At 47.5% G+C, this 24,419-nt stretch overlaps 1 protein-coding gene across 1 annotated transcript in view; it reads right to left on the reverse strand.

The window, feature by feature from the left end:
- Positions 1 to 22,790, reverse strand: part of LOC141171322 (purpurin-like) — a 31,303-nt gene extending 8,513 nt beyond the window's left edge. Inside the window, exons 1-2 of the mRNA XM_073655204.1 lie at positions 22,706 to 22,790; positions 15,093 to 15,210 (exon numbers count right to left, since the gene is read on the reverse strand). Coding sequence (XP_073511305.1) covers positions 15,093 to 15,209 — 117 coding nt within the window. The 5' untranslated portion in view covers position 15,210; positions 22,706 to 22,790. The remainder of the gene's footprint in view (positions 1 to 15,092; positions 15,211 to 22,705) is intronic.
- Positions 22,791 to 24,419: the final 1,629 nt, after the last annotated feature.

Consider the following 24,419-nt stretch of genomic DNA (forward strand, 5'->3'; position numbering starts at 1 on the left):
CCAAGCACAGTGAGTGGAGTTGATACCAAAAAGTTCTATTTTGGTCTCATCTGAGCATATGACCTTCTCCCATGCCACCTCTGGATCATCCAGGTGGTCATTGGCAAACTTCAAAAAGGCCTGGACATGTGCTGGCGTGAGCAGGGGGACCTTGTGTGCCCTGCAGGATTTTAATCTATGACAGCGTAATGTGTTACTAACGGTAATGTTTGAGACTGTGGTGTCCCAGCTCTCTTCATGTCATTGACCAGGTCCTCCCGTGTAGTTCTGAGCTGATTCCTGAACTTTCTTAGAATCATCCTTACCCCACGAAGCGAGAACTTGCATGGAGCCTAGACCGAGGAAGATTGACAGTCATCTTGTATTTCTTCCATTTTCTAATAATTGCACCAACAGTTGTTGCCTTCTCAACAAGTTGCTTTCCTATTGTCCTGAAGCCCATCCCAGCCTTGTGTAGATCTACAATTTTGTCTCTGGTGTCCTTAGACTGCTCTTTGGTCTTGGCCATTGTGGCGAGGTTGGAGTGTGATTGATTGAGTGTGTGAACAGGTGTATTTTATACAGGTAACGAGTTCAAACTGGTGCAATTAAAACTGGTAATGAATGCGGAGTAGGAGGGCTTCTTAAAGAAAAACTAACAGGTCTGTGAGAGCCAGAATTCTTGCTGGTTGGTAGGTGATTAAATACTTATTTAATGCAATAAAATGCAATTTAATTAGTTAAAAATCATACTATGTTATTTTCTGTTTTTTATTTTCAGATTTTGTTTCTCACAGTTGAAGTGTACCTACGAAAAAATGACAGACCTCTCCATTCTTTGTAGGTGGAAAAACATGCAAGATCGGCAGTGTATCAAATACTTATTTTCCCCTCTGTATATGAAAGTGATCATGGCAGCTAGTCTCCTTCCACCATAATGGCTATAAATAGTCTTATTCCTCATGTATGACTGCAGGACAGCTTATTGTGAATAGTTACTTGAAAGTAGAGTTACCATTTAAATTACACAGATAAGTGTTATTTATTGAGATTTAAGATTATTTCATATCCGCAATAGAGTGGAGTATATTTTTATTTAACACCAGTATTATCACGTGTTTAGTCTCTGAATGTGTATTTAAAAAAAGACTTTTCATGTCTCTCAAAGACCAGTTTTTCATATGTTCCTCTGAAGTTATTACTTTATAAAACTTATATGCTAATGAATATACAGAATGGCAATTGGGCGGTCTCCACCACCCAATGGCAATGAGGCATGAATCGTAGCTCGTCTGACACTGTCCTGCTTCAACAGTTTGATCTCTTAAGGCTTTTAGCCCTCATTCACACGTCCGTGTTTAAACACGTATGTGAAAAAATGGTGCCAGTGTCATTAGTGTTTTGAATCAGTGTGTCATCCGTGTGTCCGTTTTTACCATCAGTGTGGTCATCAGGGTTTTTCACGGATGGATAAATAAATAAATTACAAAGCTTCTCCTATACTTTGCAATGTTAAATACGGACAGCACACAAACGTCATTTGTGTGCTGTATGTGTAGCACCCTGAGGATTCGGCTGCTACAGGGGTATTGCACCTCAACCCAGAGGTGTGATATTCCACTCCCGGGTAAGGATGGAGAGTGGAACTGAGCTCGGTAGGCTGCATGCACTACACACATCCCATTTCCGAGGAACAGGCCGACGGTACTCCCACTTAGAAATGTGCAGGTACGACCGAGTCTGTTCCTGGCTGGAGTGGGAGGGGGGTGGAACATCCCATGTAGTGTAGGGGCAGATAGGGGGAGCAGCCTGGGTAAAGTTAGGAGCTCATTGGGTGCTGGTCACCTGAGCTCACACATAGAGGGATATATAAGGTGGGCACCAACTAGAATCAGGGTCAGACGCAGAGAGTCAGATGCAGAGAGGATCAGCTGCAGAAAACAAGTTAGGAGAGGAGAGAAGAAAGACCAAGACCCAGAGTGAGAGAGGAGAAAAGAGAAAGACCCAGAGCACAGAAGAGAAGGGACCCAAGAACCCAAATCAGAGCACCGGGTGAGGAGTCAGCATCAGGGTACCGGAACCCAAGCTGGTGGGGGTAAAAACAATCCCCAGCCAGAGACCGGAGACCGTGGGCAGTGTCTGTCACGGTCACCCACCACATTCACCCCGAAGGCACACCACATGAAGGGTCAGGGAACCCAGGGCCAAGGGTGTCCCAACAGAAGGCCCGAGGGAGCTGGACCTAGGTGGATCACTGGTGGGGACGGCTGAAGAAAGGACAGAGGGAGAGCTCAGGGCCACGCTCCGGACTTGTTTGGGGGTTGGCTGGATCCAGGACCTGGTGGACGCAGCACGGCTCGGGTGGTCACTAGCAGCTGGAGTGACCAGTACAACATCTGCAGTAAGTAAACACCCTTAACTGCACAACCCGACTCTGTCTTCACTGCCGTCTGCACTACACCACCACAACCCCCATCCTCTGCGCCTGTCCCCTCTGAGGCTATACCCCTCCCGTTGGGGGTTATCCCACCAAGCTGCGCACCCACCATCAGCCTCAGCGGACCCTGCTGCAGCGGCGGCCACAGTGACCGCATCACAACGGGTGGCGTAGTCGACACAAAAGAACTTTAGTAACATCTGTAGAACTGCCACATCACACTGAGCTTGACGCCCTGGGCACGGGACCGGGTCACAGCCGCTCGGAGACTACAACCCCCCATCTGATCCGGTGCCGGGTATTCCCCTCAAAAAGGAATATGTCCCAGGGGGCGCGTCAACTTTGGCGTAGTCGGCAGGATTACGTGCCCGCAACACCCGGGTACTGCGTGCCTGAAGAAAAGTGCAAGTTTATCTCAGAAAGAAGTCTCCCGCCGGTTCCGGAGGGTCCACGCCATCGGACTCCATCACCAGTCGTTTCCCGCCGATTGTCCGCCATTTCCAGCTTGTTCCCGTCATCTGCAGAGTTTCCCGCCACTGGGCGACGCTTCCCGCCAAAACCGCAGATTTCCCGCCTTGGAAGAGCAGCGGACGCCATTATGGGCGTGCCAAAGGAGGGCAAGAGGCCACCTCCCATCGTGGGCCGGGACAGAAAATGGCGCCAAAAGTGGAAACCGCCCCCACCAACAGAGACTGTGATGTTGGAGGTGTCTGTCAGCGTGAAAGAACTACCCCTGGAGCTGACAGTCACCGAGTTGCCCCGGGACCGCCCTCGAGGTGGGAGGAGACGAAAGAGAAGAACAAAGATGGGTGCCGCCTGGAGCAGTCTGGAGCGAGCGCACCCGGAGACAAGAGGTCTAACGAGGAGTAGCGGAGGAGCTTACCCGGAGATGGAGAGAAAGCAGAACAGCACCGGCCCGCTGGCCAGGAGTCTGCTAGAGACCGAGGAAGGAGGGCAGAGCAGCACCGGCCCGCTGGCCAGGAGCCTGCCGGAAGCAGAGCAGAGCAGCACCGACCCGATGGTCAGGAGCCTGCTAGAGTCCACAACCCCGCTAGGTCTAGCGGAGATCTTAGCGCAGCTCCCCCGAGACCGGGAGTGTGCACAAACTGCCCTGGAGGGCCTCGCACGGAGGATGGCCCGGGTACAGCGTGAGATACTGGCGGAGTGGAGCCGGGAGATGGCCCAGCAAGCAGAGACCAGTCAACGGAGCACGCTACCCTGGAAGAGGAAGCAGACCGCCTCTGAGGATGGCGCGGGAGGACCCAAGGCCGGAGACGGCGCCGAGGAGGGAGCCGAACGCATGGAGGCAGGTAAAGGGGACGCCTATACCCCAAGCCGTGACACCGCTTACCTGCCCCAGCTCCCCGTCGCAGAGCCCGAAAGTCCCCCTGCTGTGCCCGTAGCCGCCACGTCACCGCTATGGACTAGGCCCCGACCGGAAGCCGCCGCAGCGACCCCTGTGACGTCACGCGCCTCGATCCGGAGCGTGACAAAGCAGGAATTACCACCAGCCTGGTCGCAAGGCCTAGTACCCCCGGGCGCCGCAATACCAACAGCGCCCCCTACCTCCGCGGAGCCCCCGGCCTGGTCGCAGGGCCAAGTAGCCCAGGGTGCCGCCGTCCTAACGGTGCCCTTCACCTTCCAGGTGCCCCAGGCCTGGCCGCAAGGCCTGGGCAACCCGGGCGCCACCACCACCGCGCCCGCGCCCGCAATACCAAGGGTGCCACACCTGGGGGAGGACCTCTTCAGCCAGCTCACATGGCCGGACGGGCGGCCCTTCATCTGGCCCGAAGGATACCATGAGCTGGAACGGCAGCAGAGACTAAGACCCCTGGATGAACCCCTGATTCCGGCTCCGAAGCCCGTGGCACGGATCTCGCCCCCGCTAGCGGAAGCACAGTTTGAGTGGGACCCCACCGGAGAAGATTTAATGGGGTTCACTCAGGAAACTCGGGCAGTCGCCGCTGAGCGTACTGAGTGTTGTCGTCAGCAGCTAGCAGAGTTTACGAGAGAACGGGAGGAGAGGCGGGTCAGAGAACAACAGGCCCAAATCCGGAGTGCGGAGCAGAAGAGCCGGACTAGGAGGAACCCCCGTGCAGCGCACTGTCCCCGCACCATCGGGACGGTGATAAAGTTCAACCCGCAGCATGGGTGGGGCTTTATTCGGGACCGTAACAACCGCGGTGACGTTTTTGTGACCCGCAGAGACGTCGAGTCCCACCTGCCGGAAGGTCACAAAGGCCGTGACCTCTACGTCGGAGACGAGGTCACTTTCACCCGGCACAAGTGTGCCAAAGGACCTTACGCCCTCCACGTACACCGCTTGACGGAGGAGGAGTTGCGGTACGGGGAGGAGGAGCCAGAGGACCCGGACGGGTCTGAAGCAACACCGTATCACTAAGAAAAAGCAGGAGGGAGCCGTCGTTGAGGACGGGAGTAGAGACTGTATATAGTTGCCCGTCGGGGCACAGTGAACCGTTGCTGCTAAAATAGTCCCCGTTGGGACCAGTGAACTGTTTACCCGTTAACCCCTTCATCCTACAGGCTGAGGACTGTGAGCAGCCATTCCCTTCCCTCTACCTGGCCGAGGACTGAGAGCGGCCAACTTCCCCTGTAAATAGTTGCGCGTCCTAAAGCGCCCCCTACCGGTTTTATAGAAAACCAGATTTTCAAAGAGACTGTCGCACTTTTCCCGGACACACGTTGCACAGTGTCCGGAGGAGGAACCTGAAACAAGAGACGACGAGAATGTTTATATGAAAAGTTTTATATATATAATGTTTTATATGTTTTATTATGTTTATGTGAAAAATTTTGTATGTTTTGGTGTTTTTGTCTTTACAGCCCGAGGACGTGCTGTGATTTACCAGGGGGGAATGTAGCACCCTGAGGATTCGGCTGCTACAGGGGTATTGCACCTCAACCCAGAGGTGTGATATTCCACTCCCGGGTAAGGATGGAGAGTGGAACTGAGCTCGGTAGGCTGCATGCACTACACACATCCCATTTCCGAGGAACAGGCCGACGGTACTCCCACTTAGAAATGTGCAGGTACGACCGAGTCTGTTCCTGGCTGGAGTGGGAGGGGGGTGGAACATCCCATGTAGTGTAGGGGCAGATAGGGGGAGCAGCCTGGGTAAAGTTAGGAGCTCATTGGGTGCTGGTCACCTGAGCTCACACATAGAGGGATATATAAGGTGGGCACCAACTAGAATCAGGGTCAGACGCAGAGAGTCAGATGCAGAGAGGATCAGCTGCAGAAAACAAGTTAGGAGAGGAGAGAAGAAAGACCAAGACCCAGAGTGAGAGAGGAGAAAAGAGAAAGACCCAGAGCACAGAAGAGAAGGGACCCAAGAACCCAAATCAGAGCATCGGGTGAGGAGTCAGCATCAGGGTACCGGAACCCAAGCTGGTGGGGGTAAAAACAATCCCCAGCCAGAGACCGGAGACCGTGGGCAGTGTCTGTCACGGTCACCCACCACATTCACCCCGAAGGCACACCACATGAAGGGTCAGGGAACCCAGGGCCAAGGGTGTCCCAACAGAAGGCCCGAGGGAGCTGGACCTAGGTGGATCACTGGTGGGGACGGCTGAAGAAAGGACAGAGGGAGAGCTCAGGGCCACGCTCCGGACTTGTTTGGGGGTTGGCTGGATCCAGGACCTGGTGGACGCAGCACGGCTCGGGTGGTCACTAGCAGCTGGAGTGACCAGTACAACATCTGCAGTAAGTAAACACCCTTAACTGCACAACCCGACTCTGTCTTCACTGCCGTCTGCACTACACCACCACAACCCCCATCCTCTGCGCCTGTCCCCTCTGAGGCTATACCCCTCCCGTTGGGGGTTATCCCACCAAGCTGCGCACCCACCATCAGCCTCAGCGGACCCTGCTGCAGCGGCGGCCACAGTGACCGCATCACAACGGGTGGCGTAGTCGACACAAAAGAACTTTAGTAACATCTGTAGAACTGCCACATCACACTGAGCTTGACGCCCTGGGCACGGGACCGGGTCACAGCCGCTCGGAGACTACAACCCCCCATCTGATCCGGTGCCGGGTATTCCCCTCAAAAAGGAATATGTCCCAGGGGGCGCGTCATATGTGTTTTTCACGGACCCTTAGACTTGTATTGGCTCTTTTCTTCCGTGATACGGGAGAAAAACGGACATGTCTCCGCGAGTTTTGCACTGACACAGGATATGTGAAAAAACAACGACATGTGAACAGCCCCATAAACTATGATGGGTACATATTGTGTCCATGAAAAACATGGATACAACATGTCCGTGGCTAATGGAGGTTTGGATGAGGACTTAGGAGACCACGTTCTACTGTGAAAACAGAAGAGGAAAGTTTACCATGGTTATGGATATTAGGTAGATGATCACTGTGTGGTTGATATGAAAGTCTGATATAGCATTGATCTTCTGTGCTTTGTACATTTATCTCTCTAATGTTGTCAGGGCAGAACAAAGTCTCCTTAGCGTAAGTCTCTCGAGATCCTGCTGCCCTGACAGTACTGAACAGTGTTAGACTGCTCAGGTTCACACCATTGAAATAGGCAGAGGCAGCCACCCAGTTTTCAGTTTATTCACAAGAAGGCAACAAGAGGGGCTCGAGAACAAAAAAATGTGCTACACTCAGGAGACCACAAGCTAAAAGGAAACATTTTGGGGAACATAGCAGGTCCCCTTTAAAGGCAATCTGTAACTAGGTTTTTGCCACCTAATTTGAGAGCAGCACAATGTAGAGACTGAGATGTATCACTCACTGGGCTGCTTAGTGTAGTTTTGATAAAATCACTGTTTTATCACCAGAAGTTTATCATTAGACGACTAGTAAGCCTGCTGCCAGGTAATCAAGCATATTCATAAGGTCTGTGAAATTCCGCCCTCATCACTGATTAGCAGCTTTCTGTGTACATTGTACAAGGGTAGAAAGCTGTCAATCAGTGGTGTGGGCGGGGTTATGCAGAGCTCAACATGCAGATAACTGCTAAGTCTGCAGCAGGTAAAACTGTGATTTCCCCATTTTTACAGGGAGGGTGCGGCACTCTGCACCTCCTGTGGGAGTTCTATTTTGATTATTTATGTATTAGTTTTGTTTTTTTGGGACACTGAGCACTTTATTTACACTGAGACACTTTTTGCTGGCTGTCTTGAGAAAATTGAGCCTCATTCTGTTGGTGCATTTCCTCCACCCTTTTTTTGACAAGTACACTCGCCTGATGACTTCTCCTCATGGAGAAAGAAACGCATCGGGATGGATTCTTACTTGGGTAACAGCATGAGTACTATACTTGGGTACTGCCCTTGTTAGGGCTGGAGTCAACACAAGGGACACAACAGGGTAGTTAGGTTGATCAAGGCTACCACTACGAATGAAAACTCTTGAGGTTGGACATCCCTGTAGCTCAAATGGGTGAGATCTAAATATGTCTTTATATATGATTTCTTGCATGATGACACTTTATATGTGATTTGTCCTACTGTGGCTTTTTAGAACTAGTGGACTCGTCTTACGGGTTGTAATGCAGCGACTTGCTGGCATTACAGTAATGGTCCGGGATGTGTTTTACCTGACCATGTACCTTCCCCCTCAGGTGACTGGTCACATGACTGTGACATAGCACAGGTCCTGCGCACACAGAATGTCTGTCTGATCACATGACTGTGACATCAGCAAGGTCCTGTCAGTATGTGTGCGTGTGTGCACGGGATGGATATATAAACCCTGCTTGATGGGAGACAGGTGTGTTCTGTGAGAGAGGCGTAAGGCCTGTTCCCGTGTGTGTGGGACACCGACCGTGTGAGGCCTAGTGAGGCCGAGTGAAGCCTGGTACCTGAAAGGCAGAGTCTGGATCCTGTGTGGATGCTAGTGGCCTTGGAAGGCAGAGGTTTGCAGAGGAGTCCTGAAAGGCGCAGGCTGGATGTGAGTGAAGACATACCAGTAGCCTTCGAGGAACGACGGCTGTAGACCCCTACCTGGGAAGCCGCAAAGCCACAGTGGTGGCGGAGTAATGGACTGAGACAGCTAAACCCGGCAAAGGTAATACCCTGTGTTATATGGACATTGCTATGGACATTGCTATCTGATTACCTTGCTGAAGGCTGTACCTGGAGCAAGTGGGCCGGTCTGCCACTTGGCTCGTGAACATTATATGTATATGTGTGTCGGCGTGCCACTGAGTTGGACCCGGTGAACTGTGGTTTATGAAGTGCAATAAACTGCAGCATGGTGAAATACCGGAAGGACATTGCTGGTGTGCTTTGATTTACCCGGTGCAGCGAGTATCCCCCATTATGATGTCTAGCGCTGCCTTACATATGGTTCGAGAGTGCAGGCAGCTGCAGTCTGGTTGCTAGGGGCAACGACAACCCGGTTGCTAGGGGCATCTGCAGCCCGGTTGCTAGGGGCAACGGCACAGGACGACGAGTGTGGATTAAAGCATCTGGCTGCAACTCGGTGGGGTTGCGAAGATTGTCGTCGCACTCAAACCTGGTTTGCTGTGGCTCGGCGGGGCTCACAAAGTTTAAAGCATCTGGCTGCAACTCGGCGGGGTGCGAAGGTTGTCGTCGCACTCAAATCCGGTTTTGCTGTGGCTCGGCGGGGCCAAGAAGATTTTTCCGGGGAGAGCGGTGTGTGAATAGTGTCCTGAGGAAATGCAGGAGCAGATAAAAATGGCTATGAAAGGAGCAGCAACTGAGTCTGAAGCTATTGAGGGATTAGAGCGATTAAATTGCCTGTTAAAACCGGAGCAGGTATTTGAGAAACGTCTACTGGACATGAAACTGGACATGGTGCAGGAACCACAGGAGCTGTGGGCACCATATGGAATGGCGGCAGTGGACCATTCTATGAACTCTCCGGGGGCGCCAGTGTTGTCCCAGAGTGCCCGGGGAGGTGGTAAGAGCCAGGGCCGGCGTCAGCACCCGGCGCACCCGGGCAAATGCCGGGGCCCTGAGCAGGCAGAGGGGCCCACTGGCGGTCGCGCACCCCGCTGGGCTATGGGCGGAGGAGAGCGGTGTCAGCGCCCGCCCTTCTCCGCCGCTTGCTCAGGGCCCCGGCAGCTGAATACTTATCTCTCCCCGTGCCTCCGCAGATCAGCTGTCTTCCTGCTCTGCGCTCCCTGTGACGTCTCAGGTCAGAGGGTGCGGTGACGTTTTTACACCGCGCCCTCCCCATAGCCGTCACAGGGAGCGCTGAGCGGGAAGACGCCGACAACGCAGGAGGGGGGGCAGCCTGTATGGGGCATTATGTGGGGGGTAACAGCCTGCATGGAGCATTAAAAGGGGGGGGGCTGTATGGGGCATTATGTGGGGGGTAACAGCCTGCATGGAGCATTATAAGGGGGGGACAGCCTGTATGGGGCATTATGTGGGGGGTAACAGCCTGCATGCAGCATTATATGGGGGCCAGTATCCTGTATGGAGCGTTATAAGGGGACCGGTATCCTGTATGGAGCGTTATAAGGGGACCGGTATCCTGTATGGAGCGTTATAAGGGGACCGGTATCCTGTATGGAGCGTTATAAGGGGACCGGTATCCTGTATGGAGCTTTATAAGGGGACCAGTATCCTGTATGGAGCTTTATAAGGGGACCAGTATCCTGTATGGAACATTATATGGGGGCCAGTATTCTGTATGGAGCCTTATATGGGGGCCAGTATTCCGTATGGAGCCTTATATGGGGGCCAGTATTCCGTATGGGGCCTTATATGGGGGCCAGTATTCCGTATAGAGCCTTATATGGGGGCCAGTATTCCGTATGGAGCCTTATATGGGGGCCAGTATTCCGTATGGAGCCTTATATGGGGGCCAGTATTCCGTATGGAGCCTTATATGGGGGCCAGTATTCCGTATGGAGCCTTATATGGGGGCCAGTATTCCGCATGGAGCCTTATATGGGGGCCAGTATTCCGCATGGAGCCTTATATGGTGGCCAGTATTCCGTATGGGGCCTTATATGGGGGCCAGTATTCCGTATGGGGCCTTATATGGGGGCCAGTATTCCTTATGGGGGCCAGTATTCCATATGGGGCGTTATATGGGGGCCAGTATTCCGTATGAAGCGTTATATGGGGGCCAGTATTCCGTATGAAGCGTTATATGGGGGCCAGTATTCCGTAAGGAGCGATTCACCGGTTTCTGAGCTATTGTGGAATTTACAATAGATATCACTCATGTAATGTAAGAAGTGAAATCTTTGCATTGTACTATATATATATTTCTCCGCCGTATCTCTGCATCATGAATCGTGGTATGTGTTAAAGGGGCCCACTGAGACTCTTTCACCCGGGGCCCAGAAAAACCTGGAGCCGGCCCTGGTAAGAGCTGTTGTGAACTGAGTCCTAAGACTATTATTGATTTTTCTTGTAAAAATTTCCCTGCCAGTGTGGTTGTTAAAAAAGGGGGCGGAGTCTAAAAAAGGGGCGGTTGTTCAAAACAGCGTGGAGGATAGAAAATCAAAAAAAATTACTGGTGGTGGGTTGGTACCTCCTAAAAATGACAATGTGGCCGTTGATAACGGGGTAGCTCCAGTAGAAGGGGGTGACGTCAAAGTGGGAGGTGACCTGTTAGTCCACAACACCATGGGGAGTGACACAGACCCCGTAGCTGACGATGACACTACGAAAGTAGAAGGAGAGGTCAGTCAGGAGGGGCTAGGCGAGGTGAGAAAGTCCCCATCTCGTAGACGGCGCAAGGGCCACAAAAAGGTTGCTCCTGTAGACTTGGCTGAAAATGAAAATAAAGAGAATGTAGTACTGTGTGCCTTTGCTTCAAGTGTGAATCCTCCATTAGAGGTAGAAGAGGAGGTGACGTTGCCAGTAGCAACCTCCGGTACGGTACCGAGTCAGAAGGATCTGACAGCCCTGAAAGAGGAGGCGGCCAGTCGTGACCAAGAGCTGGAGCCTATCGGCCAGCAGGGTCAGAGTGACGTGCACAATTATGTGAAAACCTGGGGAACGTGTCCTCAGACCAGTTGATCCTGGAGTCTGAACAGCAGAAAATACACCAGCTTATGAGGAACTGGCAGCGAGACGTGGAGCAAAGCCACGCGGAAATTAACCAGTGGAAGGAAATGTTCTACGCAATTAAGGAGGACCGCCGCAAAATCAAGGAAGAGGTTTTGCAGTTGAAGCTTGAGAAGGAGGCGCGGCAGGATGGTGTTTCTCGACGCGAACAAATCCTAGAACGACTGCGCAAACAGCTTAACCAGGAGCTGTGTGACTCCAAGAAGGAGTGTGGTGAACGCAGTAGGGAACTGCAACAGAGTAAGAGAGATTATGAGGATCTCCTCAAGGTGAAGAAAAAACTAGAGAAGGATAAGGCGGGTGCAGAGCAAGTGCGCCAAGTGGTTGAGACCACTCTGCAAGACACCCGTGAGGAGAATGATGATCTCCGGGGAAAGACCCTAGATCTGGAAGCTCAGGTGAAGGAGCTACAGATGTCCTGTGATACTCTCCAGAAGGCGGAGACGTACCTTAAGGAAACAGTCAGCAAGATGGAAGCTGAGCGAGAGAGGATGGAGGAGTCCATCGGAAAAGCCACAGACCAGGGCCAGGAGTTGACCGCTAGTGATGGGAGGTATGAAGCAGATACCTCCTCGAGTGATGTGGGCTCGGAGGGTTCGGTGGATGTCGAAGCCGAGATCAAGCAGCTCAAGGAGTTGCTACAAACCCAGTGGACGCAAGAGAAGCGTTAGAGACTGGCTATTGAGAGCCGAGTGGGCGCATTGGAGATGGAGAGGTCTGAGAGAGCTCTGCTGCTGGAAGAGCAGTTGAAGCAGGAAGAGCTTCAGAGACGGGCCGCTGAGAGGCGAGTGGCGGATCTAGAGGAAGAAGTTTCCGGGCTCAAAAGTCGCCTGACAAAGTATCACTCAGGGAACGAGGCCTTCTTGGAGAAGGAAAAGGGCGAACACGTTGCACTCACTCCCTTATACCATGAGAAGGTGGACCTGAGGAGAGCTAAGAGAGTGTTAACCACAGATAAATATGAGATGGAAGTGGTCAAGACGGAAATTCGTGGAGTTGTAGCTGTGAGTCAACTCAGGGAAAGCATACAGGGTGAAGAAGCTGGAGGTCAGTTGTCCCTGAAACCTGAGCTGGTTGATCGTCTGGAAACCACTGGTGAGACCGAAACGTCTCGGTACAAGTGCCTCGTAGATATACCCGAGGATTTGAGGGAAGAATGCACCAGTGAGTACGTGCATGTGGAGTTTAAGAAGGCCGTGGGAGCCTGTAAGGTGTACTTGACCTCAGAAGCTAAACAGCTGGTGGTCCTGTCCACGACTGAAGTCACAATGAAGAGGGTGGCTATCCTAAGTGACATGCACTGCCGATGTATTCGCACGAAGCGGTTTCTCCGGTTGAAGACGGAACAAGCCGTTAGACAACTGGAGTTGATGAGGAAAGCTCACAGTATGAGTGAAGAGGTCATCCGGGTGCCTCATGTTCTGGTGAGGAAGCTCGTTGGGAGAAATGGTCGAGCCATGCAGGTGATGGTCAAGAAGTCTGGTGTGGTGAAAGTAAGCAGTCCACGTGATCGTCAGGACTGGATACCAGACGAAGACGGCAAGGTATCATTCTCCGCTGTAGGAACAGAAGAAAGCCTGGAATATATGCGCATGCTTTTGGAGTACCGAGTGACCTACCTGCAAGAGGTAGAACAGTTGAATCTCGCAAGACTGCGAGTGGATAGACAGCATCATCTGAGTAGCAGAAGATGGCAGCCGTCTAGAAATTATGAGACCAGACAGAGAAAGGGCCCCTTAAATAACAGAACAGCTATAGCTGGAGTTAGGGACCTTTCAAGATGTCTTGAAAGTAGTGGGCGTGGGTTTAGAGGAAGTTAGACCTCCAGTAACTCAGGTTTGAGCAGCCCATACAAACGACCCAATAGAGGACGGGACATTACGGAGTCGAACCGGACCTTAGATACCAGGGCATGTGAGTCACACCGCTGTATGACTGACCGCTGGGAGCGGGGGAGACCTGACAAGGTTACGACTGACCGCTGGGAGCGGGGGAGGTCTGACAAGATTATGACTGACCGCTGGGAGCGGGGGGAGACCTGACAAGGTTACAACTGACCGCTGGGAGCGGGGGAGCTCTGACAAGGTGACAAGGTTACGACCCGGAAAGGTGACCTGACGAAGTCAGTGACAGTGACAAATGGTAGGTCCCTAAGGAAAGGGCTAATGTCATTGACTAATATTCCAGGGGCTGAACAGCGCAATTGACAAGTACATGGTCTCTGTATGAGCTGTGGGATATGAGGTGATTGTGTATATTATGTGTTCAACCCCACAAGTTTGAACAGAGGGGGGGATATGTAATGCAGCGACTTGCTGGCATTACGGTAATGATCCAGGATGTCTTACCTGACCATGTACCTTCCCCCTCAGGTGACTAGTCACATGACTGTGACATAGCACAGGTCCTGCGCACACTGAATGTCTGTCTGATCACATGACTGTGACATCAGCAAGGTCCTGTCAGTATGTGTGTGTGTGTGCACGGGATGGATATATAAACCCTGCTTGATGGGAGACAGGTGTGTTCTGTGAGAGAGGCGTAAGGCCTGTTCCCGTGTGTGTGGGACACCGACCGTGTGAGGCCTAGTGAGGCCGAGTGAAGCCTGGTACCTGAAAGGCAGAGCCTGGATCCTGTGTGGATGCTAGTGGCCTTGGAAGGCAGAGGTTTGCGGAGGAGTCCTGAAAGGCGCAGGCTGGATGTGAGTGAAGACATACCAGTAGCCTTCGAGGAACGATGGCTGTAGACCCCTACCTGGGAAGCCGCAAAGCCACAGTGGTGGCGGAGTAATGGACTGAGACAGCTAAACCCGGCAAAGGTAATACCCTGTGTTATATGGACATTGCTATGGACATTGCTATCTGATTACCTTGCTGAAGGCTGTACCTGGAGCAAGTGGGCCGGTCTGCCACTTGGCTCGTGAACATTATATGTATATGTGTGTCGGCGTGCCACTGAGTTGGACCCGGTGAACTGTGGTTTATGAAGTGCAATAAACTGCAGCATTGTGAAATACCGGAAGGACATTGCTGGTGTGCTTTGATTTACCCGATGCAGCGAGTATCCCCCATTATGATGTCTAGCGCTGCCTTACAGGGTCTTTATGTTAATCATGTGCGATTGGGCCGTTTCTGGGTTAATGTGGCCTATCATATATGTGTAATATGTTGTAAGGTTGGTGCTACAGAGTATGACTGATTGGGTTCCTGTCATATAGGATGGCTTATTACTCATGTCTAATACCTTAAGATTTAATGCAGCTTTGTGGCTTATTGATGTTATGAGGTTTTATTGAATTTATTAAAAGTTATATTTTAAAATATCCGCTTCGCTGTATATATAAAAACTGTGATTTTATCAAAATGACAGCAAGCAGCTCACTGGAATCAGGGTCTCTGTCTCTACCAAATGCTGTTTTCAGAGGAGGTAACAAAAACCAGGTGACAGACTCTCTTTACATCTCCTAAACACTTAAAATGTAGACACTACTGCAGTGAACCATACAAGGATACTGATGCAGGGCACGCTCCCTTGTGAAGCAGGTTGCAGAAAGTGACTACATCATATAAAAAATTTGGTGCATGGGATGAAAGAATATTATTGGTATAAATGAAGCCAGAAATGCGTCAGGTATTCTTACTTTTTTTATGTCAAATTCCGTTTTCACTTTTAGAGTATCTACCACACAAGATTGAGCTTTGCATTGTTCAATGATGGTGAGAAGTGCGCCGATAAGGATGTACTTAAAATGCTTCATCCTGAAAGAGATCAATGTTTAACATTTCTTTTAGCAAAAAATAGTTATAAAGGATAAAATTGCAAAACTGGTTCTTGACATGACTAATAAATTCAGTGATGTAGCTGTGATGGTGCAGGGGTTGCAGTTACACTTGGGCAACAGTGTCGAAGGAAGTACAAAGTAATAGGAATGGCACCTAAAAAAACATTTTGCATTGGGACCCTGGAGTTCCAAGCCACAGTTCTGGCTAAAATAGTAAATACATTATACAAGCTAGTTTAAGCATGTTTCTTATATGCCTTGTAATTATGTAATGCCTCATTAGGGTGAATTCACGTACTGGAGATTTTGTTGCAGAACGTTCTGCAGCTGTTCCTTTCATCTGAAACAACCTCATTTCAATGAATAGAATCGATTTGCAGGCACAGCAATTTCTGCAACAAAATCTGCATGGTGTGAATTCACCCTAATGAGGCATAATATATATGTACGATTGTTGTAACCATTAAAATAACACTTGAATGGAGGAAAATGAAAAGGGTAACCACCAACAAGAAGGAGAGATGCAATAATAATCGAAACAAAGCCTACAGATGACACATGCCAATATATTAGGGTTCTGTATGTTTTAGTGATTTCTCCTCTACAGGCTTTACTTACTAGAAGCTGCAGCAGCTTTTTTAGGGTCGTACTGATTTTGACTCCCTCAAACTCACTTCCCATAGACTTTTATAGACAGCAGATGTAATTTGATTCATCAGAGAAGACCGATCTGAAGACAGATTTGAGAATGTACAGTAGTGGGCAAAAGTTTTAGACACATGTGAAAAAAATGCAGTAAGTAAGAATGCTTTCAAAAATAGAAATGTTAATATTTTAATTAACAAAATGCAAAGTAAATCAACAAAAGAGAATATCAATATTTGATGTGACCACCCTCTGCCTTCAAAGAAACATCAATTCTTCTTGGTACACTTGTACACAGTTTTTTTGGTGTTGTTCAGCTGAAGAATAAATTTGGAGCTTTAAAGCCAATCAGATGCCTTCCTGATGGTAATGCATGATGGATAAGAATCTGCCTGTATTTCTTAGCATTAAGGACTCTAAGACATGGGCAACGTTGAGGAATGTAGACACATTGGTAGGCCACGGAAACTTAGTGCAGCGGATGAAGGACACAACATGCTTACTGCTCTACGAAATTAGAAGATATCCAGCAGTGGCATCAACTCACAACTGGCAGCAACCAGTGGGACCCACCTGTACACATCAACTGTCAGGCCAGAGGTGGTTTTCATGGAAGAATTGTGGCCGAAAACCATACCTTCAACATGGAAGCCAGGCCAAGTGACTCATGTTAACATGTATAAAAATAAAGAAGCTGGGGTGCAGAAAAACGGCCGCAGGTGCTTTGGACTGAGGAGTCAACATTTGAAATATTTGGCTGTAACAGAAGGCAGTTTGCTTGCTGAAAAGCGGCACAATAATGAGTGTCTGCAGGTAACAGTGAAGTATAATGGGGATTCCTTGCAATTTTGGGGCTGCATTTCAGCACATGAATTTGATCAAGATGAATGGTGTGCTCAGTGCTTAGAAATACAGGCAGATACTTGCCCATTATGCAGTACCATCAGTGAGGCATTTGATAGGCTCCAAATTTATTCTGCACCAGGACAATGACCACACATATACAGCCAATGTCATTAAGAACTATCTTTAGCGTAAAGAAGGACAAGGATTCCTGGAAATGAGGCTATGGCCCTCACAGAGCTCTGGTCTCACCATCATTGGGTCTGTGTGGTATTACATGAAGAGACAGAAGGATATGCACAAGTCTGCATCCACAGAAGATCTGTGGTTAGTTCTCCAAGATGTTTGGAACAACCTGGGGCTGCACTTCAGTCAAAGGACGTAGTCAGACGGTTGTATAACACGTACGACCATCACATCGCAGTGCATGGACTGGCCAGCGGCTCTCCTGACCCGAGCATGACAGCTGCATAGACATACATACTGTCACGCTTGGGTCAGGAGAGCTGCCAGCCAGTCGGAGCATTGCGATGTGATCGTCGTCGGTGTTATACGGCCATGTGACTGTGCCCAAAAACTGAGCAAGTGTACCTCGAAAACGGATGCTATTTGAAGGAAAAGGGCGGTCACACCAAATATTGATTTGATTTATTTTTCACATTGGTTCACTTACTGTGCATGTTGTTAATTGATAAAAATAAACTATTAACAATTCTATTTTTGAAAGCAATCAGTCACTTCTTTTCTCCCCTCTGCCTCTGCAGCTCTCAAATCTACTTTCTCTGAGGAAACAAGTTACACCTTATGCCTATAAAAGTCTGTGGAGGAGGGAAGGGAATTTAAGGGAATCCAAAGTCAATATACTCTGAAAGAAGCTTTAGTTTGTAATAACTGTATTATACAGATAGAGAACCACTAAAATATGCAGACATCATGTCATATGAGGGCCAGAAATGGTGTCATTCCTCGTATACACACACAACTTATTCTACAAAAAATGCTTAAAATGACCCTTATACTTTAGATATATGCTTTATATTGGTAGAGAATGTCTAAATACGTTAAAAATGCCTCCATGTTGTCTATGTGTCTATACCGTACATGTGCATCATGGAATTGGACAGGCACACTATGCCCATACCATGAGCAGTGAGAGCCATGTGGTAATTGAAAGCCAGGATCACGCTGCAACAACGGGGTTAAGAAAATGTCAGATCCTGGCTGTTTAACCCAAGAAGTGTTGGGTGTTTATAGCGACTGTGGCATCTATGGTTGTTAATAGAGAAATGGGGCAGCCATAGTTAATCCATAGGCCCTCTACCATGGTACTAATACATCCTGCAAAATATAAGCCCTCATAGAGCCACATTTACAGAAAAATATATCAGTCATGCCTCTCAGAATGTGGTTACAAAAAATTCACATTTTCTATTAAAGAGCTATTTGTGTCTTCATAGATACTGTACATATTGTTGGATAGTGTTTGTGAAAACCAGCACTTTTTCAATTTACTGTTTGTTAGAATTTTCGGCCTTTCTTGAGATTTTACCACTTTTTTTTTTGTTTATAGCTTGTTGCCTAGGAGACCGACCACCACTGGCCAGTTTATAAGCACTGTGCTGAAGATGTACAGGATTAAGAAGTAACAGTGCACTCCAGCAATCCTGTGCTGACAAGCACAGCAGTAAAGAGCTTGTAAGCAGTATGCATATTCTACTGTCTTGCGGAGGCAACAAGCTTTAAAGAAAAAAAGTATTAATATCTCAAGAGTGGTTGAAAATTTTAGTAAGCAGCAAATTGTAAAATTGCATGTATTTACAAGCACTATCCAACAATACCTATTTATGAAGATGGGAATAATCCTTTTATTCACATCATCTATAGATTTTCCTACTTAGAAATATAGATGTTTGATATGAAAAGATAAAAAGGCAAAAATTGTGCTGGGGCTTGTGGCACAGTCCTTTTTTGGACATGTCACACCCCTGGTTACCCATCAAGGACTTGCTCATTGTGAGGCTATAATACAAAGCAAATTTAACCCTTTCACGACATATGATGTACAGTTACATCATATGTCATGTCCCTGACTTTGATGCAGGCTCGTACGCTGAGCCCGCATCTTTCCCGGCAGGTGATGGCTGATTTAATTTAATATGCACCGGCAGGGGGTTGCAGCATTCCACATGCCCATTGGCACACCCGTGACGTGATCGTGGGGCGCTGATGGGTTGCCATGATAGCTGGAGATCTGCTGGAGACCTCCGTGCTTGTCATGACGATTCACCTGTGAAAACCAGCCTGTGGCTGGTGTTCATAAGAGATCGTGATTTTCACTATACATAGCAGTGCTGCTGCACAAGCGATCAGACGATTGGACTATTAAATACAGTAAAAAGTAAAAAAAGTTATTTAAAATATTAAAAAACCCCACAAAAGTTCAAATCACTTTTCTTTTGCCCCATTAAAAATAAAACAATAAAATAAAATAAAAATACACATATTTCATATCACTGTGTTCCACAAAGACTGATCTTTCGAAACATAAAGTAAATTAATCCAATCGGTAAATGGCGCAACGAGAAAAAGAAATCAAAACTCCAGAATTACATTTTTTGGCCTCTGCAACATTGCTATAAAATACAGAAAGACGAGATCTAAAGATCATATCTAGCCCAAAACAGTATTACTAAAAATGTCAGCTCAGGGCTCAAAAAATAAGCCATTGCACAGAACTATTTTCTGAATATTGAAAGTGTTCCGGGTCTCGGAAAATGGTGACATACCATATTTTGCGGATTATAAGACGCACCCCAAATTGTGGGGTGCAAAATAGGAAAATCTTTTTTTTTTAAATAAAATGGTGCGCCTTGTAATCCTTTTCACCTGGGGGGCAGCAGTGGTGGAGCAGGGGTCACACATACTGGAGATTGGTGGCAGAGGTAGGAGCCGGGCGATGCTGCGGCCTCCGTCCTCAGAAGTCGGAGGTGTCGGAGGTTGGTGGCGGCAGTAGCGAGGCGATGCTGCGGGCCCCGGTGGTGGCGGGGCGATGCTGCGGCCCCGTCCTCAGAAGCCAGCGGTGAGTGGAGGAAAGGTTCCCTATCCCGTACATAGCGCTGTACTTCGGTAAAATGGCCACCGGGGCCCCCAGCATCGCCCCACCACCACCGGGGCCCGCAGCATCGGCCCACTACCACCGCAGCTGCCACAAACCTCTAGGACCCCGATCCGACGCCTCACCCCCCAGGTAAAACCGTAAGTTCGCATTATAAGACGCACACCCTTTTTCCTTCCAAATTTGTGTGTGGGGGGGTGAGTGCATCTTATAATCCGCAAAATACGGTAGGTAAAGTTTTGTTTTTTTACAAATTTCCAATTTTTTTTTTCATTACCTAAATAACAAAAAAAAAACATGTTTGGTATCTGCGTACTCGTACTGTCTTGGAGAATTCTATTTCTAGCTAAATTTTATCATATTTTGAACATGGGAAATTTAAAAAAAAATGTGAAATTGCACTTTTTTTGCAATTTCATCACACTTGGAATTTTTTCCCGCTTTCCAGTACATCACAGGATAAAATGAATGATGCCCTCATACATCTACGTGGACAGAAAAATAAAAAAGTTCTGGCTTTTGGAAGAAGGGGAGGAAAAAACTAAAATGATAAAACGGAAAGTCACCCTGGTGTGAAGAAATTAGTGAAATGCCATATTTGGTATATCTGTATTTTTAAGCACCTGTACAATAATGCTAACATGTTTTTTTTTTTTTTACTGGACAGTATATGACAAAAAAATCACTCAACCAAAGAAAGTAATAAAAGCTAATAAATTATATGTATTCCAAAATAGTACCAGCAGCAAAAAATCAAGCCTTCATACAGCTACTGTACCGCTGTGAAAGAAAATTAAAAAGTTATGGCTCTTCAAATCATACAATGAAGGAATTTAAAAAATGCTTAATCGTTAACTCCCAAACTTAAAAAAACTTTAAAACTCGGTGACATGTATATCGGTCATGAGCACTTATAAAATAATACACTACGGCGCATAATTATAAATGTCATGTTAACCGCACAGGTGCTGCCTCTGCACCATTCATTTAGCTGCAGGAGCCCTCCTGATACTCCTTAGATGTTTAACTCCGTGGATGCCACGGTCAATAGTGACTGTGTCATCTGAGAAGTTTGACAGAGCTCCTTTCACCAACCCACCCCTATGACGACTCATGAGTACTCTGTCATCCTGCAGCACAATGGCAGGGTATTGAAGAGTTGCAATGGATGGTAACTGGAGCCATAACAATGGCCTCTGTGTCTGCCATATACCGAATCCTATTATATCCTGCGAGAAGTATAAAAAGTAATCAAAAAGTTGTATGTACCCCAAAGTGCTATCAATAAAAACTACAGCTTGTTATGCAAAAAAAGTTCTCATACCGCTCCATCAACAGTTCAAATAAAAATGTTATAAGTCCCAGAATATGACGACTAATAAGATAAATGACTTTCTTTAAAGGGAATCTGTCACATTAAATGTCATCATGGTGTAGAGCAGAAGGAACTGGGCTCATTGTGGTCTTTGTAGACAAGTGGGCAATGCTACTGAGTGTTTGGCTTTATCTACAAGTGTGCATATAGAGACAGCTGTCAGTCATTGATTAGAACCACCCATTTGACCAAAAAGCCCAGAACAAGCAAAAATGTTAATGACTAAAACACAGGTTATACTGAATCTTTTCCCTCTAAACTATATATCCATCTGCTTAGAACCTTCTGTTCTATATCTATCGCTATGTGCATTTTCAATGTGACAGGTTCGCTCTAAAAAGTCATTTCTTGTGGAAATTTAGTAAATGAAGTAAATGATTTGAAAAATTATATACATTGGGTATCATTATAATCATATTGGCCCGCAGAATCCAGCACAGTGAAGGCTGTAAAAAATGATGAAAAACAATGACATTATTGCCACTTTTTTCATCCCGCTTCACCAAAATTTCCATTAAAAAAATTACCAAAATGGTATCAGTGAAAATTACAGTTTGTCCCAGAAAAAACAAGTCCTCAAACTTGGGTCTTTGAATATGGTAAGAAAAAAAATTGGTATTATCATTATTGTATTAAACCGCAGAATAAATGAACATGTTAATTGGATTGGATGGTGAATGATGTTTAAAAAATCCATAATTACAGTTTTTTTAGTTCATTCATCCTCCCAAAAAGTGTAAATAAAAGCGACTAAAAAGTCATGTGTACCATAAAATGGTTCTATTGGTCATGCAAACAATAAGCCCTCATACAGCTTAGTTTACAGAACATTCTAAAACCTTTGACTCTCAGAATATGGCAACATAACTTTTTTTTCAGTTTTATTATAGAATAACTAAAGTTATGTAAACTTAGTATCGCCTTAATTGTACTGAGCCACAGAATAAACTTAACATTTTATTTTTCCAGCAGAATGGGACAGTTACTGGGTTAATAAAAATTATTATATATGCTATATGTACTCCAAAATGGTATCACTGACAAATACAAGTCATTCTGCAAAAAAACAAGCCGTCATCCAGCTACAATGACGAAAAAAAAGGAAAGTGACAATGAAAAAAAAATAGGCCTGGCCCTTAAGGGGTTAAATAAACAATGGACTTATATTCTTATAGAGCTAGGGCTGGCAGACTGTAGTATAGAGCTACTTTACTTGTATATAGTCTTATATGGAGGCTTTAGGACCATGAGAACCAGGCACCTTTTACCCAAAGTCATCCATAGATATGGTTCTCCTGAGCCTAATGGAAATTCCAGCCCTAGATAATGTACTGAAAGGCTAATATTTACAATGAAATATTAACTAGTATTACAAAGGAACACAACATATGATAATCTACAAAAAGACAAGTAATAGTTGATAAGTGCGAGTTGTGAAAAAGGCCAAACATTGCACAGAAATAATGCCGCCTTCAGTGTGAACAGTGAACGTACCTGATTCCCTATGGTATTAACAGAAGTGGAGACTTCACCCATTCAGATGAACATCACTTTCTGTCCGTTTAAGTATTTCTGCTTTAAATAATAAGCCCCCAGTCTACCTAAGTAGTTATTTTGGTCCCTGGGGCACAGTAAGAAGCTTAACATTAGTTAATCCATTACATTAAATCAATGTGTAATCCTTTTCTCAGATGTGCGTTTGCCTAATTGTGAGAGAACACACACACACAGGAGTTGGATGAGAAAAGCGTGTCTTAGGAAATTCAGCACGTGTCACCCCGACATGCGGACTGTCATAAGCCGCCACAGCAGTCGAGGCCATGACTTCATTTACTATATATGATACTGTTGTATGGGGCAAACTCCTAATCTTTTTACTGCGGATAAAAACAAATTCATTTGCATCAATGGAGGAGAACTACTATATCAGATACCATCTGCGATCAGTCGATTAGTTGGGCGCTGTTTCTGGAAGAAATCAGCCATTTTTATTCAGTCCTGTAAATGCCCTTCGGGGCAGTCTCACACAAGGCGTGTTGGGCATTTTTTTTAGGTTTTTGCTGTAATCATTGTGGCATTTTTTACAGCATTGGGGATTTTTTATGCTTTTTATTAGCATTCCTTTATTCAGCCAAATATTAAACATGACATGTTACCAGGTAATAAAAAAGTGGCCAGTTTTTGCTCATATTTTATTCCTGCTTGAGTCCTGTTTATTCCACTTTTTTCTTTTTCTAAGGTTTGCCATATGTGTGGCACCCTGCTGTTCACAGGTACCACAGGACCCAGGGTGCGTGGATGGACTTCTCCACAAGAGGCCCTCATTACATACAAACACCTCCACCCTTCCACCTCATAACACCAGAGGAAGCCCGTTAGGTATATATATATGGAGGGTGGAGCCAGGCAGCTCAGTTTAGAGTGTGCTGCCACTGAGAGCAGTGAAGACGCAGCACGTCTGCTGCCGTATTGAGGGCCCCGAGTGTGGCTGACGGCAAGGAGGAGAGGAGATAGGAGTTGAGGGGGCAGAGGAGCATCATAGGCTCACCCCGAATATACAAACCGGACACCGGGTCCGTGCCTACAGGGTCCTTTATACCCAGTAGGGATCACCGGCATACCAGGAGGACTACAAGTCCCTGGCCGACCTGAAGCTAAACCCTTAACAGGACCAGGAACCACGAAGGCCCCAGTGTTACAAGGGATAGTGGTTACCAGCAGAAGGCCTTATACCCGCTCACTGGGGAGAAGTCCTGAAGTGCACCCATCCTACTGAGTACCCTGGACCGTACCTGACATCAGCACCAGTAAAGGTATTGAAGCGAATCCCCTGTCTCTGTCAGTTACTCCTGCTGCGCCATCCCGCCTGCACTACAAGTCCTAGCATCACAACCCACCATCAAACTCTACCCTGCCCTGAGGCCCGCTCCACCTGTGGGGAGCCGTTCCATCCCAGCTGCCTTATCAACTGCCTCAGAGGTCTGCAGCAGCGCTGGTACAAATTACCAGAAACCACAGGTGGCATCACGATCGAACTATAAACCCCATATAAACTTTCCCCCCTTTTAGTTGACCGCCCTGGGCCACGGACCGGGCCAGCCACTGTGACATATCCCTTTTCCCCCAGCATCTATCGGCCCGGACTCCGAGTACCCCATTGCCCTGGGGGCGCGTCATATGCCCCTATACTGTTCCAGAGATATGGACT

This window comes from Phyllobates terribilis, unplaced genomic scaffold (genome assembly GCF_046119375.1).
Source record: "Phyllobates terribilis strain yellow unplaced genomic scaffold, ASM4611937v1 Scaffold_1__5_contigs__length_1240528914, whole genome shotgun sequence".
Taxonomy (NCBI): Eukaryota; Metazoa; Chordata; class Amphibia; order Anura; family Dendrobatidae; genus Phyllobates; species Phyllobates terribilis.